The following is a 17,921-nucleotide window of genomic DNA, read 5'->3' as shown; positions in this document are numbered from 1 at the left end:
AAACACGGCAATTTCAATTTGACCACGGCAATTTTTTTTTCTTTTTTTTTTTTTTAAAGGGAAGCCTTTCGACTTCTGAGAACAAACTCTTCTGAAATAACGTTCGAAGACAAGCTTTCAAAATTTAAATCCCGCCTTATCACGCTCGAATACCCTTAAAAAACTAATACGAACAACACTATTAGAGGTTAGCTTTCCCACAAAACAGTCGGCCCTTCTACAAAAGAAAAAACGCGAAAACAAATCTTGCCTTTTGTCACAACATACCAGCCGTCAGTGCGGCAATTTAAAAAAATACAGATGCAAAACTGGGATTTACTACAAAATCAGCCTTTGCTGAAAAGCATCTTCAGAAATCCACCTATTACAGCCCACAAAAGAGGTAGATCTTTGAAAGACATGCTGTAAGAGCCAAATTATGAAAGGCACATTCAACGGGATCAAATTGAAATTGCAGTAGTCAAATTGAAAAAAACGGACTTAAAGCAAACCACGACGGCTACGGCAACGAGAACATGGAAAAACAATAGATCTAATTGGCAGAACAATAGCCCAGCACGTGCGTAAACTTTGTACATTTCTTAGCCGTTCTTTGCAATTGAACAACAACGTGAAATCACCAAAATTTGCGTCGTCTGCGAAGCGAAACCGCGGCGGCAAATTATTTTAATTTACATTTGGAACTCCACGCTACTTTTATGCGTCATGTTAAGTTTGAGGTCTGGCGCCCTATGAGACGGTAAACACATGCAGCCATTTTCGAAATTCTAACTAAAAGTAGAAACTCATTTTTTAATCGACGTCTTCCGTGGCGTTGCCGTCCTGACTGCTTAAAGTCCCTAATAATAATTGCTGTCGTTAAATTGAAGTTGCCGTGATCAAATTGAAATTGCCGTGGTTCAGAAATTAAAGTTGCCGTGGTCAAATTGAAATTGCCGTGGTTAAACTGAAATTTCCGTTGTCAAATTGAAATGCCGTGGCACTTTTGGGTCACCGTAAGAACCTCTATTGATGCTGTTCGAGTAGGCTTCTGCAGTGGAAAAAGGGAAGATTTCCAGGAGGAAAATGTTAATGTTGAAGTGTTTGACCTCTCTGTGGGAGATTCAGACTTGAGCTTTTTAAGTCAAAGCCTGTGAAACTACGCGATTTCAGACTCAAAGGTTTTTGCTGGCGAGCCGGGCTAGCGAGGCAGCAGCCTCAGTGTATTCTTTACAATAGCGAGAAAAAGCCAAAATTTCTCGGATGTAAGATCAGAGACATGCGCAATGGATTGTGTTTTTTTTATATCGGTGTGGTTGTGATGACATCACGTAAAACGCACTGTGGAAATATCAATCGATTTCGAGCAACAGGTGTGTACAGCTGTCCCGCTCTACTAGAAATCAAGGACACGATAAATGAGGTGAGTCTTTAATATAAATGTCAGTCTTTAATTTCTTGTGGAAGTATCAATCAAGGTCATGAACCGTTTAGTGATGACTCTGGAGGAAGACAAGAGATATTTATGCATGACGAGCTTTGCCCACCAAAAAAAATTATGCAAATTAGGCTAAGCCGGATCTGAGTTCCGCCTGGCAATTATTAACTGAAAGAGAAGATCTCAGTTCGCGCCCACAGCACGTTCAAGGTGTTGCGGATGAAGTTTCTGTAATTACTTTTTGGCACTTTTCGGCGTCAAAATTGCATAGTTTGGGTAACCCAAAACCCTTAAGCTGACCTTTCTTGTCATAACACGAATGTTTTCCAGAAAGGGACACGCGGTAATGTCGGTGTCTCTCGTGTGCAGGCATTTTTCCAGGTAAAGCCCTCGCGTGGAATCAACTCATGTTTAATTTAACGCTCCTTTTATGCGCACAATGTAAGCCAAAACAATTTTATAGTTAAACGTAAAGATCAGAATATTTTCTTCTAAGGATGATAAATGATCGACGCTGAACTAAATTATACGCTGAAGAAAATGCAAAACAGCATAACATGTAAGAGGAAATTTGATAAAATACGAAGTTACGGAAACCATGAAAATCTTCGATTTTTAAGAAAGGAAATTTTTATAATTCCAAGCTAAGCAAGCTTTTCTAGTGTTTCATTCTTTAAGGCTTTGTGTAGAGCGGGGCCTTTGTTTTATAAACCGTAAAACTTAGTGACAAGTCGAAAGGGCTCGCTCTTGGTTATGATACCAAAGAGTAGAGGGACACCACGGTGATCTTCCAGGTGTTTGATCATCGTCGCCGCTCGTGGTGTACTTCGCTACTTAGGTGAGCGAGATCGACGTTCTTCCTCTCTTTAATTCTGAAAGCTGTGTGAAAGGCCTGATCCTTACAATGAAAATCGGTCGATTGTGCTTTTTCAGTGGCGGCTTTAACGCTCGTCCATATTCAGCGCTTATCCTAAACATGCATGGCATCTCTAGCTATCTACAAGACACGCTGCGATGTATTATTCGTCCATGTTCAGCACAACAACTGCGCTATTGAGATAGAGAATCGAAAGATCACATTGTTGCGCTCGAGGCAGAGTGCGCTAAGTTTGCCAAGTTCTACAATGGACAACAGATCGTACGGCCTCCCGCAAGAATAAGGACAAGGTCTATCAGTTACAAGCAATGGATAAGTGGAATTGTAAAAAGTTTTAATTCGTCCGTGCATCGAAAGGCCGATGGTATGTAATTTTGCTCTTTTCCGTTCTTCACACACTCGAATAGCTGTTAAAATTAAATTTAATTGCGGGTTGTGCAGTCAAAATGTAACGTCGCCCAACATGGTTTTAGTTAAACCAGTGTCTTCTGAGGCGCTTCCACCAAAATAATTTAGAAGGGAACAACAGCGCTAACCGATTTAATATCTTCTCAAGAACATGTCAAAGTCTATTAAAACGCAGAAATTAAAAATAGTAAGAATTGGTGGTTCACGTTAAAAATCATTAAAGAACAGTTCTCAGTTTGGCTCGATAGTGCTGTCACTTTGCACTAGTTGTTCATAGTGACTTACTCATTACTTTCAGTATTTGTTCGAGCTTTTCTTCGACGAAATAGGGGACATACAAGAAATCGCAATTCACCTCTAAAACAAAAATAATAAGCTCTTCTCCCAATTGGACACCAGATATGACTGCGTAGTAATAATTGCGTTGTACGCGAAGTTGCAGTGTGAGAAAAATGAGTGAGGAAAATAATTCTAAGTGCTGTACAGCGCGGTTTTTAACATAGATTACCTAGCTAAATGACCTGCTTGTCTTAGATATTTATGATAATATAGGAAGGTCCCCAAGGAATACTAATAACCCGGCGTGTAATTTTGTGATTGACAAAACCTGATAACTCAGGTTTATGTTTGAAAGGGCAAATCATTTGGTCCATTTCACTCCAGAAGTAAATAATCTCTTAACTTTCGTAATTATTATTTGGGTTTCAGGCAAATGGTGTCGAGTTGAAAGATACTAAGTTCCTGAAACATACATCCAAGCTTTGTTAGCAGGCATGCCGAATGCTTTTATAAACGTGCGAGGGTAAAAATACATTTGCGGCCCCCTGTATGGAGAGAAAAATCCAAAGTTTTTTATTACAGGGATGGTAGAGTGAATGATGTTATTTCTGGCCTGAGTCATCAAAGTTCTGTACCATTAGAGTTAAGAAAAGCTATCGGGGGAATATGGAGGTTGCTGCAAGTAGTAGCTGTTAAACTCTCAACAAGCTTTACAGGCGGCCAATTAAAGAGCATGGGGCAAGAAATCAAGCACGATTCTCACCCAGTAAACTAAAATGGTTGTTGGCAACTGAGATGGACGAGCAACCAGGGAATTTGAAGTAATCTGGTGGCCTGATCTTTTCTCAGGCACTAAAAATGGGAAACTGACCTTGCGATTTTATGTTCCTAAAGTGATACTTTGATTTCAATGATGTGTAGTACACAGTCTAGTTGACTTGTTCGTCATGTTTCCATAAATTTAGTAGCTGTTTCTTGGCAGTTTTTGTAAGTTTGTAAAATGTGTTTTGCATTTAGAGGAACAAACTTGTCTGTAGAAGGCTAAGATTAAACCCTGAATACAGCAAAATGACCCTGTAATATTAATGCAATTCATGTCTAGCTGGGCGCACAATACTCTGATGCCCTTCATTCTGTTGTAACCAAATTCAGAGGAAAAAAAAAAACACCTGGAGAAACTCTTAGAGGGATAATATCTGTGGACTTTCACCATTTCTATGGTCGTCAGGAATGACAGAATAAAGCAGTAACTGTTCACAAAGTCTTAATTCACTTAACTGAAAGAATAATGAGTTGGAGGGAACTATAGATCATTTTTTTCCAAGCATCTCTAATAATTCATGATGGAAATAATAATAACATTGATAACAATAATAATGATAATAATAATAATAACAGTGATAACAACAATAATGATAATAATAATAATGATAAAAATATTTACAATAGTTAGAGAAATAATGTTCATTATCCTGATGGTTATAATTCCTATGATTATTTCCATTAATCTAATCATTATTATTATCATTCATATTACTATTATGATTATTTCAATGTTTATCTATGAACAAAATAGTGTTATTGTTAGTCTAGCTGAGTGAGTATCCAAGTGATTGAAACTGGGGCAAAAACAAATTAAGAAAAGACAGAAAAACCCCAAAAACTGTTCAGGACTGCAATTCTTGAGTTGGCTCATTGTGAAAGGTTTTGGGACTTCATTAAGCTAGTGCTGTCTGTAGTGGGCCCTGTGTCAAAGAGAGAAGAGTAGCAGCTGAATTAATAATAATAATACTAAGGACAATGATAGCATTGATTGACCAAAGTCACCCTATGACTAATAACAGATGATACGTGACAAACAGCATAAGCAACACACTTTTCAAAACAAAAAGAGCAAGTTAAAACTGCCATCAGATAAAAATAACTGTCCATAAAAGACTGACAGCATAGAGCTGAAAAAGAAAATAGGGACTGGTTCTGCCATCAGATAACAACAGTCCATAGACTGACCACCCAAGAAAAACAGAACAGATCGGTGGTTCTGCCATCAGATAACAACAGCCCATAATGGACTGACTACCCAAGAGAAACAGATCCACCTGTTAGTTCTGCCATCAGATAACAACAGTCCATGGACTAACTACCCAAGAGAAACAGAACTAGGCAGGTGGTTTTGAATCAGAAAACAACTATTTAAGACCTCTGTACAATGTGTCTTAGAAAATCTTCTGCATTCTAACAATCTATTGAAGAGACAAACTATCAGAAACACTTGAATTTCTATTTGGGGGGAGGGGGGAGGAATTAAATGAAAATCTACTTGCCTCAGCATGCCATCCTCACTGAGCAGCCTATTTCAATTTGAAAATGATGATCACAATCATAAAGATAATGATAATGATAACAATAACAAATCATTATTATTATCATTTATATTACTATTATGATTATTTCAATGTTTATCTAGGAACAAAATGGTGTTATTGTTAGTCTAGCTGAATGAGTATCCAAGTAATTGAAACTGAGACAAAATAATCTCAAGAAAAGCCAGGAAAACCCCAAAAACTGTTCAGGACTGCAATTCTTGAGTTGGCTCATTGTGAAAGGTTTTAGGACTTCATTAAGCTAGTGCTGTCTGTAGTGGGCCCTGTGGCAAAGAGAGAAGAGTAGCAGCTGAATTAACAATTATAATAATAATGAAGACAATGATAGCATTGATCGACCAAAGTGCCTCCGACTAATAACAGATGATATGTGACAAACAGCATAAGCAACACATTTTTCAAAACAAAAAGAGCAAGTTAAAACTGCCATCAGATAAAAATAACTGTCCATAAAAGACTGACAGCATAGAGCTGAAAAAAATAGGGACTGGTTCTGCCATCAGATAACAACAGTCCATAGACTGACTACCCAAGAGAAACAGAACAGATTGGTGGTTCTGCCATCAGATAACAACAACCCATAATGGACTGACTACCCAAGAGAAACAGATCCACCTGTGAGTTCTGCCATCAGATAACAACAGTCCATGGACTAACTACCCAAGAGAAACAGAACTAGGCAGGTGGTTTTGAGTCAGAAAACAACTACTTAAGACAAGCCCTCTGAACAATGTGTCTTAGAAAATCTTCTGCATTCTAACAATCTACTGAAGAGAAAAACTATCAGAAACACTTGAATTTCTACTTGGGAGGAGGGGGGGTAAATAAATGAAAATCTACTTGCCTCAGCATGCCATCCTCATTGAGCAGCCTATTTCATTTTGAAAATGATTCAATCACAATCATAAAGATAATGATAACAATAACAAAATCATTAATAATAATGATAATTATAATAATCATAACAATAACTACAATGACAAAGTCCGTGTTAGTCTGGCCTCTACCTTGCAGAAAATACAGTCCACCAACTGAAGCTGAATTCTTTAAAGGCATTTTAATGCAATTGGTCATTGAGGCACTCAAGCCACCTCACCACGACAAGGTAGGAACATTGAGGTGGAAAAAAGGGTCTGTAAAATTGACTCCATGCGGATTCGAGATGAGAAATCTGTGTTCGAAGCTTCTTCAGTTCCACTCCAAGGGAATTTACTCTAGCTGATCTTTCGGTAAGTTAGGAAGCGATCTCTTCGGAGTCGTGACTGAGTTTGGCGCCAAAAGAGAAATTTTTCGCGCCTTCGGGCTCAAAGTCTAGCGTGGCGGAGTTCACCAGATTTACGATAGTCATAAATCCCGCAGATTTAATAAGTTCGTCGGGGATTGTTTATTACGAAGAAGATAGACCAGCTATAAGACCGAACGTGAACACAACGTGAACGAGGTCGGGAATCCTGGCTAACCCCACTACTTCGAACGATGAGTTGGCCGGCTGAAGTTCCCGTGTCGCCACCCTTTGGATTTCGTCGGGAAATATCTTAAATACATCGCATATGAAATATTTACGCAAATTAACGTCACATACCTCTTTCAAAAGTAGATACCAATGCTTGCAAGGGTCAAGCGTGGCACTTGTAATCCTGCAAAGACTCTGCGTGGTTAAGTTAGCCGGTGGAAACCCGCACGTCGAAAATCCGACTGCCTCTATGACTTCATTTCGAATGGTTTCGAAATCTAAAACATGATGCTTTTCGACATTTCGACATGAAAAATCTCGTCGAGGTTTAATATTATAATATTGGTAAGAATTTAACCAGGATACGAGGCCAAGTCGTGCGACCGCCACAGGTTTTGTACCAAAACAATAACATCGTGTACTACGATCGCAAAGCGTGAACACTGATCGATCCACCAAGTGACGCAATACTGGAAATTCGATACGGTTGTTATTCAGGTCGTACGGCACATGAAAATTGCGATATCTTTTGTTACTGTTTTATGGCAAACCAAGCGAAAGAATCATACCTAAATAATCGAAAGAGAGGCTTTTCGAATACGGCGCCTCGCCGGTATTGCCTCTTCTGTGAAAAGGAACGATCTTTGAAAGACTACGTGATTAAAAATGTCGTTATAAGGAAACAGGCAGAAACAGAGAAAACGCAGTATTTTATGACCATTACGCGCACAACAAACTTCATTTCATTTCATGATTTTGATTTTCATCGCCAACAGATGACCCCGCGTTAACTCGCACGCAATCGCGTATCTCTCGTGGATTCGTGGACGCTAATCTGTTTAATTACATTGTGGTGTAATTAATGTGATGACATCCACCCAACGCCTTCTTCCCCAAACCTCGGCATCAGTTTACGATGCCTGCTGAGAATTTTTTTCTTGAGCAAAGCTCGTCATGTTTGGCTGCTCTTTTATGTGAGCAATTTTTGCCGATTCGCGAATGGGAGGTGCCAAGATATCGATCAAGTCCTACTCCATGGAGATAATTTTTTTTCTCAGTACATTCAGCAGCAGGGAAGTGTCAGGCAAAATCGCTTCCATTCGGAATAAACTGCTGACATGCAGCTTGCGGGTCTCGGGAGAAAAGAGAGGTAGGTGTGAAGCCAACCTGCTTTATGTCGAAAGCGACTTCGGTACCACAGGCAAATTATTCATAGTGTTCCGTTTATTTCAAATCGTATTATCAGCACTTCCTTCGAGCTCTGACGCCAGCACCCACTTTCACATTGAAACTTCTAGTTTGATAAATAAATAAATAAAAAATTAAATCATCAATACAACCTTTCAAAAACGCCACCTATATTTACAAACTAAAGCAGCTATCCCATTGCTATTCTTCCTTTATACTTATCGACTTATCTTTATTGCACTGTGTCACTAAGCAACCTTGTGTCTCGGAGAAGTATGTTTGCATGGTAAAAACTACAAAAAAATATTATAATTTCTATTATCGCAAGCACCCTGCCTTTGGCAGAGTGTTAGCTTGTGAGCTAAGGTTCAGATCTACTTGCCAGCGTTTTATTAGCACTGTAAATCTCCTTTGCTAGTATTGTCTGTTATTAGGAGGTGAGCTATTGACTGATAAGTGGACTTGATGGCAAAGTCACAGCTCAAGAAAACAAGTACATTTCCAAGAGGTAAGTGTTTTAAATCAACGACGACTTCTGCGGGGCTAAGTGCGAACCGAATTTCATCATGTCCTTTGTGCCCTAGCATGAAAACTGACGACGGGATGGTTTAAATAATTTGGCCCTAATAACTATTCTGATCGACCTGGCTTGGAACTGTGTATGTTGCGGATAGCAAAAAGGAGGTCCTGATCGCGTTTCACGCACGAATTTTAGAAAAATTCACGCGTCACGATTAAATACAACATTTTACGCGTGTATGGTCACGGAAAAAAGGGGAAACTTGAAACCTCCTTTTAACTTGTCTTTCGGCAAAATTCACGCGTCACGCAAAAATTTTGAGCGTAATCACGGATCACCTATAAATCGTATAACTCACTTTAACTTATGCAGGCGTTTTAGGACGAAAGAAATATTAATACCCTTAATTTACCTCAACCTTTCAAAAAGGTGTGCATGTCAAATCAGAGCTTTTACATCTTTAAAAGGATTTTCAATCCCTTTTTAATTGAGGAATGAATGATTACAAAAGAACTATCAGCTTTCACTGGAAAGAGATATATGTTGGATAAACCAAATGTATTAAGTAAGTTACGGAAAGTGTTCCGGTTCCAGGCCATAAATTATTTACCACCTGGTTGGGTGCCCTGTGGCAATCAACTCCTGAAATGCAATTTCATAATCCCTTCCAGTTTTCCCCCTTCTTTCCTTTTCTCAGTTTTAAGGAAATTTCGATCTTGCTTTAAACTGAACGTTCCCATGCTCGTTTTGCGTTTCTGATTTCCTTTTTTTTATCTACAGGTTAAAGATGAGGACGAGAAATTTCCTTAAATATTGGCTAGCACTTCTAGGTGTTTCACAGGTTGTCCTGGGCTACGTATTTTACACATTGCATGTTAAAACATACCGTGGTAAACAGTCGATTGTGAAAAATGAACAAGGCACATATATTCAGATTCCTTCTCCACGTGCTGCAAGAAAAAGCTTAATAGTTTTTGGTCAGGATCGCTCTGGGACGACCTTTGTAAGTGCAATGTTTGCAAACGATTCACAAATATTCATGGTTTACGAACCTCTCTGGATAACTCAAAGATGGTTTTTCCATGAAAACCAGTATTACCATCGCTGCATAAATTGTGAACTTCAGGTTGTAAGTTCCCTTGTGGCTTGTAACTTTACACGCTCACCCGTCTCGACAAAATTTCTATCTTATGTTTCAACGCCCTGGACAGGTGCTCTGCCAGTTAACATTTTTAATACTCCAAACTTTTGCAACAAGACTGGGGAAGTAAGGAATGTAGATTGTCCCGAGCTTGGAAAAGACCCGGAATTTGTGGATCATGTTTGCAGTACAAAGTACAAACACAGCGTTGTTAAGGTAGCACCCACCAGGTTACCAAAAAAAAAACTGGCTGATTTAATTCCACGAGTTTTACTGGAAAATCCCGATATAGACGTACGTGTATTACATCTAGTGCGAGATCCTCGAGGTAACATTAATTCTCGAATTAATTTAAACTGGGTCAAAGATTATCCTAACCCAAAACTTCCATCAATTGCAGCAGACCTATGTGGTTTAATTCTTATCAATTTATATCATGCACATAACACATTGACAGATTTAGGACTCAAACACAAGTATAAACTAATTTTGTACAAGCAGATTTCAGATGATCCCTTAGGAACTGCCAAGGAAATTTATGACTTTGCTGGATTTGATATGCCATTAGAGACAAAAAAATGGATATTAGAGACAACAAAACCGAGCGAGGAAAAACTTAAGAAAGAACTGGAGAAACCGTATTCTATAGTGCGGAACGCTTCAGGCAACGCGGATAAATGGAGGCAAGATGCGTTTTATTTCAGGAATCGGATCATTGAGAGGCATTGCAAAACTCTTTTGGATTCATTGGGCTTGGAAAGAGTTTCTAGGCCAAACTTAGCAAATCATGAATGAAAAGACCAATGGTGGCCCACCGTTTCTAAGTAGATTGCAATTAGCAGATCGGCTGTCTTCATATTTAACAACTAATCAAAGAATATCAGCGAAGCAAAGCGGCAACAAAAGATGGCATTCAACCGAAACAGCACTGAACTCTACTACTGATTTTATTCTTCGCGCGATCGACCAGAAGAAAATCACTGCAGTCGTATATCTTGATATGAGTAAAGCCTTTGACACTATCAACCACGTGATTCTTCTAAAGAAACTAAATACAATACAATACAATACAATACTTTATTCAAGAGAAAGGAAAATAAAAATTGTAAAAGTATCTCTCGAAAGGGGATATTCTAGAGGTTAACCTTATATAAAAGATTCCCCGAATAAAAAGATCAAAACATTATATACAGATAATTAAAAACTGTTTACCATCATCTCAATCAATATTCATGTAAATCTTTAGTCTGTTACGAAATAAAGTCAATGATCCTGCGTGTACAATATCTTTAGACAAATTATTCCACATATTAACGATCCGTACAAAAAAAGAAAATTTGTAGCAATTTACGATAGCTATTTTTACGTAGAGCTTATAATCGTGATTGGCTCTAGTTCGATTACATTTAGTAAGTTCAAAAAAGTCCGAAAAATGAAGACTATCTATTTCCAGAACTATCTTGTAGCACTGGATCAGAGATAAAAACTCTCTTCGTTTTCTAAAGGACATTGGTTTATCATCTTCTGCACTTCATTGGTTCGAAAGCTATCTTTCTCAAAGAAAACAAGCAGTCCGCATCAACTCTGTATTATGTGATAGATTACCAGTAGTCAGTGGTGTACCGCAAGGGAGTGTACTAGGAGCATTATTATTAAGCATTTATATAAACGACCTACCAAACATCTGTCAGAATTGTTCAGCTGAATGCTATGTGGACGACACAAAGCTTCTATTATCATTTAGTGCGAATGATTCTGCCCAAGCTATAGAAAGAGTGAACTCTGATCTACAACGTATACGCGATTGGTGTTTCGACAATTGCTTAATGCTTAATCCTGAGAAGACTAAACTGATGGTCTTTGGCAGTCGAAGAATGTCTCTTAAAGTTCCAGACTCTAAGTTGTCCCTGCTCGGAAAGGAAATTATCCCAGCTCAAACGGTCAAGGATCTTGGTGTTATTTTCGATCGCACACTATCCTTTGACAATCATATCTCTGCGACTGTCTCATCTTGCATGTCGAAACTATCCCAACTAAGTCGCATTAGATTCGCCTTTAACAAAGATCTGCTTGAAACTATAATGAACGCTCTCGGTTTTAGTAAGATGTACTACTGTTCGTCAGTATGGTCTTCCACATCAGCTTGTAATGTTCATAAGCTACAATATGTTCAAAATTTTGCCGCCCGCATTATTTGCAATGTAAAGAAGTACGATCATATTTCTTCCACGTTAAGGAATCTACGCTGGCTACCGGTAAAATCAATCCTGTACTATCGTGACGCTACCTTATCATTCAAATGTAAAACGGGCCTAGCGCCTGAATATTTGACATCCGAGCTGGTAACAAGAGGCAGCGTATCTGGGCGTATAACGAGGAACTTTCAACAAGTCAACATTCCCCTTTTTAAAACTACAACAGGTCAGAGGACCTCTTATTATAGAAGTGTAGCCATCTGGAATAAACTTGACTCAAGATTGAAACTATGTGAAAAACCAGCTTCTTTGAAGAGAGCTTTGAAAAGGCATCTCCTGCATGATTTTTTATTTAAATAACCATTCTATTCTTAAAGTTAGAAGTAACTTATATTGTATTTAACGTGTTATTAGTTATTTTTGTATGTATAGTATCAAGTATGTAAATTATGTAATTGTTCACTGAAAAGCCCCAGACGGGAATGTGTTCAATAAAATGTAGGTATGTAAGTTTCACTGTCTGTAAGGTTTTCTTTAAAAATCAGTAAATCGGTTGAAAGCCTCCTTGAATAATCACAGGATTAGTATTGAAAATAACAAAACCATTTTGCGCTTCCTTAAGAAAGCAAATCAAAAATATTCTCTTTCGATACTGATTTTCTCCATAAGTTTTATCAACGGTTTACAAATTCTCTCTATAATCAAAGTTCGTTCTAGTGGCGACTCCATCCGCCATTTTTCTATATTCGACTTAGAATCCCTTACTAACGAGTATGGATTTTTAAACTGCTTTCTCGAATCCATTTTACTTGGACTTGTCCTGTTTTCGATCCAATTTAATGTCTTCTCTGATAACTTTAATCCCGCGAACTTGAAGACTTCTCTCGCCGATTCAACCGGCCGGGTAGCTAGATCCTTGTAGAAGATAAGTTTATATCTCTGTTGAAGAGATTCGTTAAGTTGTAAACCAAACTCGATGTTTTGGATAATTTCGTCACAGTAAGTTTGAACTTTTTTCTGAAATTGTGGATGTTCGTAGTCTGGCATCCATTTAAGTTTAATCCTCGAGTTAATACTTCCTCTGGGATCACGCACTACGTGCAGTAGTCTGATATCTGTACCTATTGTGCGGTCAATAATTTCCGGTATTAGACTTGACAGACTGGTGTTTGGTAACCGATCAGTAAGCTCCTTAAGTACAGTGCTCTCATAGCTGTATCTGCATTTATCAAGAAATTTTATGAACAATTGCTCCGCACGGAAACAGCGTGTGGTTCCACCTCTGTATTTTAAGCACGCCAGGTCTTGACTCGGTGTAACAAAGTAATACTTCTGTTTCAAGTGCCAGAAAGGTGGAAAGTAGTCTTTTCGCCAAAGGGGGCTTGAAGCGAAGTTGCAGGAGAGGAAGGCTTTCAGGACTTCTATCTTTTCAACGTTTGTGAGTTTGCGATGTCGTAAAGGCTCATAGACTTCGAAAATCTGTCAATGAAGATCAAAACGTTCGCCAGTTACAGCCGGCTTTCAGTCAATGAGTCATTCATCCCTTAGGGGGTGGGGGGGGGGCGGCGTACTTCCCAGTGATAGGCCAACGGGAATGTACCGCTGGACGCTGGATGCTGAATGGGGTTGCATTTTCACGTCTGGATTGACAATGACGGGGTTGCAATTTGAATAGAGTTACTAGAATGAGGTCGCACATTTTCGGAGTTTTGGGAATGAGAAAATTAAAGGGTAGATGCATAAACAGAAAGTTCGGATCGCAGATTTCAATTACCTTTAAGTGACCGAGATTTGGTCTACGATGGCTTCAGGATACTCCATAGTGTAGGGATTCTAAGAGGCCACGGGGGGGGGGGGCTTATTTATTTCAGGTACTTGGGGGGTGGTTTATTAGAGGGGGGGGACTTATTAGCCCGATGTTTACTTCCAGGGTACAATAGGATATGATGTACAGTAATTGAACAAATTTATCGTACTTACTGACATGGAGTGTTACTTCGAAATTTTTTTTTTGAGGTGGAGGTGTGGGGTGGGGCTTATTAGAGGGGGGGGAGCAAAATAGAGGATGTGCGGTATGTTTTAGTACAATAACTATGGAAATTATCGTGCGCTCATTGGTCGAAGAGTCGTTGTCAATAAGCTTCTGGGCGATAAAAATGACGTATCGTGTAACGCAACGCTCAGCAATCTTCGCCATGACGGCAAGAAATATTTACCCCGTAAAAAACAATTCCACATTTCTGAAATATGAACAGTGGCGAGTATCCGAATCTTAGGATCAGCATACTTGGAGAAATTTTTGAAGAAGAACGTGTCGAAGTGGAAAAAAGGTGAATAAAAAGTCTTCAGTAAAAGAAAGCCAGTTCTCAGTGAAACCACGAGGCTGCGCCTCGTGGTTTCACTTTGGTTTTGAACATTGTTGACGTCATTTTTATGATTAATAAGGTAGTAAGCCAATGGAAACTTGTGGTCACTTTGTAAAGTAATGGTCCCTATCGAACCGAGTCCGGATTTATCGAAGACGCGCGAAAGATCCCATGGAAGCGACCTCTGTACCGTCTTCTCTCGCATGCTTTTGAGCATTATTTTGGTGTGGTTCATTTTTGATAGAGGGAATACATAAGTCTGAATATCTCAACTTTTGGCCAAAATGTCGCCATCACCGATATTTAATTACGAAAACGAGGGGAGAGAAGGAACAACACCTTTGAGCCAGTTCCCAGCTTTCTCCTCCGCTTTCCAACCACGGGGTAATTTTGAAGCAAACCGGATTAAATAAGTGTGTTTGTTTGTTTAATTCTCCGCGGGAAGAGCTAATTTGAAGCCCTGCTAAAGCTAATTTTTGTCATATTTAGGTCGGCGTTTTGACAACAAAATATACCAGACAAATACTTTATAAGATAATCTCGAATTGTGTAATACATCCATTTAGGACCTTGCGAAATTCACGAACAACAAATGGTCTTAAATTATAAGATTGGTGTGTGACCAATCAAGGGAATATTTTCATGTTAACATTAATTTTGTTTACTCACCCTTTCTCCGCTAGCAAACATCCTCGACAGGAAACTCGTGCCCGATCGACCTTGTCCTATGATTAACAAACCCTTTCGTTGTCGCTGATAATTTGTAGAGAGAACATTGTTGGACACCCAGTTTTTTGAGAGAAAATCTCTTGACGATGGTACACGCTCATTTAAAAAAGAAAACGAAACAACTAGAACAGTCACCAGGCTGCCGATGGCGAAGTAATGGCGTAAACCAAGTTGCTTTCGCATGTTGTTAAGTCAGTTGTCGATCAGTACTGTTGTTATTCATCATCGGTGCGACCTTTTGGTCTCTATTTATAATATATTCAAAACCTGACTTCTGTTGACTGCTTAAAATCTCGTTTTCTTGTCCTCGCTAATCAAACTGTTGACAAATAATCCTGATTAAAATCGTTAATAACCTCTAATCAGACTGCCTGGCGGAAGTTGAGCGCGCGTCGATAAAGATTAAAGTCGAGAGTCACATGTGCTTGCTGGAAAACGTTGTCAACGGAAAGAACCACATTTGAACCGTAAATCCTGTTTTCAGTCGGAAGAAAATCAAGTTCATTTTTATTTAGTCCGTCATAAACTTTATTTACTTTCTAGTGAAAAGCAAACTTTAAAAGTAATTGCCTTGACTCTTATCAAAAAAATCACTTAATCAGACCACTCTAGTAATACTAGAAGGTAACTTCGGTATAATAAAGCACTGTGCAGTTCAGCCATAAACACGAGCCTTAAAGCCCTAAATTGAATTCTGTTTTACAAAACTGAGAGATTCTGTTACAAGATAACGTAGTTGTCACGACAACTTTTGCGACATGGATTTTAATCCTACGGGCAATTACATGTATTCCTTGTTATTTCCACTAGGCCTGAACAAATAAAGGCGATGTTTTAATAACTGAACTCAAAAGTATCTACTTAAATAACTCATTATTGCTCGAGTACTAATTCTTTGGAGGATCCTAGTTTCCACAAATTTATGATTACATCCTTGAAAATGGTATCAAAACATGCAGAATTATTTTTCCACCAGTTTTGATCGACTGTAACCCCCAAACCGTTTCATTTCTCGTTGAAATGTGGTCAACATATCAAGATTCCCCTTCCTAGAAACTTTTAGGAAAACCTATTTTTTAAGTTCAACGCCACCTAAATATTTCATAGATTAAAGTGGCTCTGAATTATACACAGATTTTCAAGAAGCTTTGGAGTTCAACGGTGAAGCGTGAGGCAAACTGAACTATACTGAAATGCTTTTTGAGATGCAAGCACACAAAGCGAAAATAAAGGGGGTTTTTAAGAGGCTGTATTGTTGCTGTGGTAACTTCAAAAGTCAAAGATTTGATCACAACTTGTTAATAATTAGGAATTTTTCAAAAACTGTGCTAGTCTTCAGGAAAAAAGCCCTCTCTAACTCTTCCTAACGAGACCAACCAACAGCTGCGAATGACAGGGAATAGATCATAAATTCATACAACTGAAAAATCTGATGAAAAGAAGGGGTTTGCACGTGGAAAAGGAAACCATAAAGCCAGACTGGGTTAAACGAAAAATTATCATGAAGACATGATGAGTGGACGAAAACAAGAATGAATCACATTGACTTGAATCTGGTTCATGAAATTGTTGGGAGAAAGAAATCCAAAATTGATGAACGCATGCCTCTTTTAGTTACTTGTTACCGTGGCATACTCCTGCGGAACGCTTTAATAAATGATTAATAAATGATTAATAAATGATTAGCAGAAGTTGACTGGAGGTCTGAGATAAAAGACGTTGCTTGTTTTACGGATGAGTTGACGAGATAATTAAATAGGTACTACAGACGAATAAAAATTGTATTTGTTTTTGTGTGTCGCCCATCCACCTGCCATCAGTCACGATGGTGACACTGATTTGTGCAAGGCTCTTGACAAAAAAATCTGCGGTCTCTTTCTCTCTCTCTCTCTTCCTCTGTCCCGCTCTGTTCCTCTTTTCTACTCTACGACAAAAAATTTGCATCATCAAACTGCTTTGTGAATTGGGTATAAGGGCGTACTGTGAAAGAAAGAAAAAGGGTTTTTTTAAGGCGACTTCCATATAAACGAGGCAATAATAAAAAAAAAATGACGAAATCAGAGTTAAAAGAGGAAAAAAACATGTACAATTGATAAGTGGCGGATTCAACAAAAGCCAAAAGCGATCTTTAATTAAAAAAAGAAAACACAGGATCCAAAGGGCAAATAGGGTTAGAATGCCTCTAGGCCAGGAGCACGTGGCGACCACCTTGCTCTCGTGACTTTACCCTTTATTCCCAGAGACAATAGTCCTTTTTACAGTTGTAGGCTTGGTGGCCAAGCCTTTGAACAGGTGTGAGGCTAAGGGTGACCCTGTTGTGATAGAGACCTGTATCTAGTTAGCATGATAACAAAGAAATTTGCATTTGAAAAGCAGCAACATCTCTATCATAACAAGGTCACCCTTAGCCTCACTCCTGTTCAAAGGCTTGGCTACCAAGCCCACAACTGTAAAAAGGACTATTAAAACTGACTCGGTCCTTTCTCTCCAATGCAACGACCAGAGCCTGTTGTTCAAAGGACGGATAACGCTACCCAACGAATACATTCACCCTAGTCTATCACCTGAGCAGGTAAGTTCAATAAAACGTACTGCACTATCCACCAGATAGAGATCTCTCAAGTGAATAGCCTTATTTATTTATTTATTTATTTGTTTGCAAGATTTGCCGACAGGCAGGGACCCACAACAGCTTTGCGCCAATCACTGAGGGCCCAGTAACCCACCCACCCCACCCCAGGGGAGGACATCCATCACACAGTAATCTCGTGCGTAATTTCAGTAATCTCAACCTTTGAACAACTAGATCCTGATGGCTGATTCTCCTTGCTGACTATCAAATGATTTTTTAACTGACAAAGTTGTGTTACATCCAAACAATGTCCTCTAGTTGACGAATTTCTGACTGCTATACATTTCTTTGAAGAATAACTAAGATAATTTGTTGTAACATCAAGAACACAT

The 17,921-nt window shown here is 38.8% G+C and overlaps 2 protein-coding genes and 1 long non-coding RNA gene across 15 annotated transcripts in view; 2 read left to right on the top strand and 1 right to left on the bottom strand.

Annotated features, from left to right (window-relative positions):
* Positions 1–1,291: 1,291 nt before the first annotated feature.
* Positions 1,292–12,378, top strand: LOC111323062 (carbohydrate sulfotransferase 1). Its single transcript, XM_088739548.1, has 4 exons — positions 1,292–1,402; positions 7,877–7,968; positions 8,441–8,514; positions 9,307–12,378. Exon 4 carries the CDS (start codon positions 9,314–9,316, stop codon positions 10,460–10,462), a length of 1,149 nt encoding a protein of 382 aa, XP_088595674.1. The 5' UTR covers positions 1,292–1,402; positions 7,877–7,968; positions 8,441–8,514; positions 9,307–9,313; the 3' UTR covers positions 10,463–12,378.
* Positions 12,168–17,921, bottom strand: part of LOC111323071 (carbohydrate sulfotransferase 3) — a 29,934-nt gene continuing 24,180 nt past the window's right edge. For 6 of the 13 annotated variants that reach the window (XM_022926357.2, XM_088739551.1, XM_022926356.2 and 3 more), the window contains 2 exons: positions 14,898–16,937; positions 12,168–13,341 (listed from right to left, as the gene is read on the bottom strand). In XM_022926357.2, the coding sequence (XP_022782092.2) occupies positions 12,493–13,341; positions 14,898–15,140 (1,092 nt within the window). In that variant the 5' untranslated portion in view covers positions 15,141–16,937 and the 3' untranslated portion in view covers positions 12,168–12,492. The remainder of the gene's footprint in view (positions 13,342–14,897; positions 16,938–17,921) is intronic. The other 7 variants (XM_088739554.1, XM_022926358.2, XM_022926360.2 and 4 more) reach the window with 2 other exon arrangements.
* LOC148719687 (uncharacterized) lies at positions 17,264–17,855 on the top strand. The gene is made up of 2 exons (XR_015993462.1): positions 17,264–17,529; positions 17,621–17,855. It is a non-coding gene; the product is annotated as an uncharacterized LOC148719687 (long non-coding RNA).

The sequence above is a fragment of the Stylophora pistillata genome, chromosome 11 (genome assembly GCF_964205215.1).
Source record: "Stylophora pistillata chromosome 11, jaStyPist1.2, whole genome shotgun sequence".
In the NCBI taxonomy this organism is placed as follows: Eukaryota; Metazoa; Cnidaria; class Anthozoa; order Scleractinia; family Pocilloporidae; genus Stylophora; species Stylophora pistillata.
This window is presented reverse-complemented; position numbering and strand designations above follow the sequence as displayed.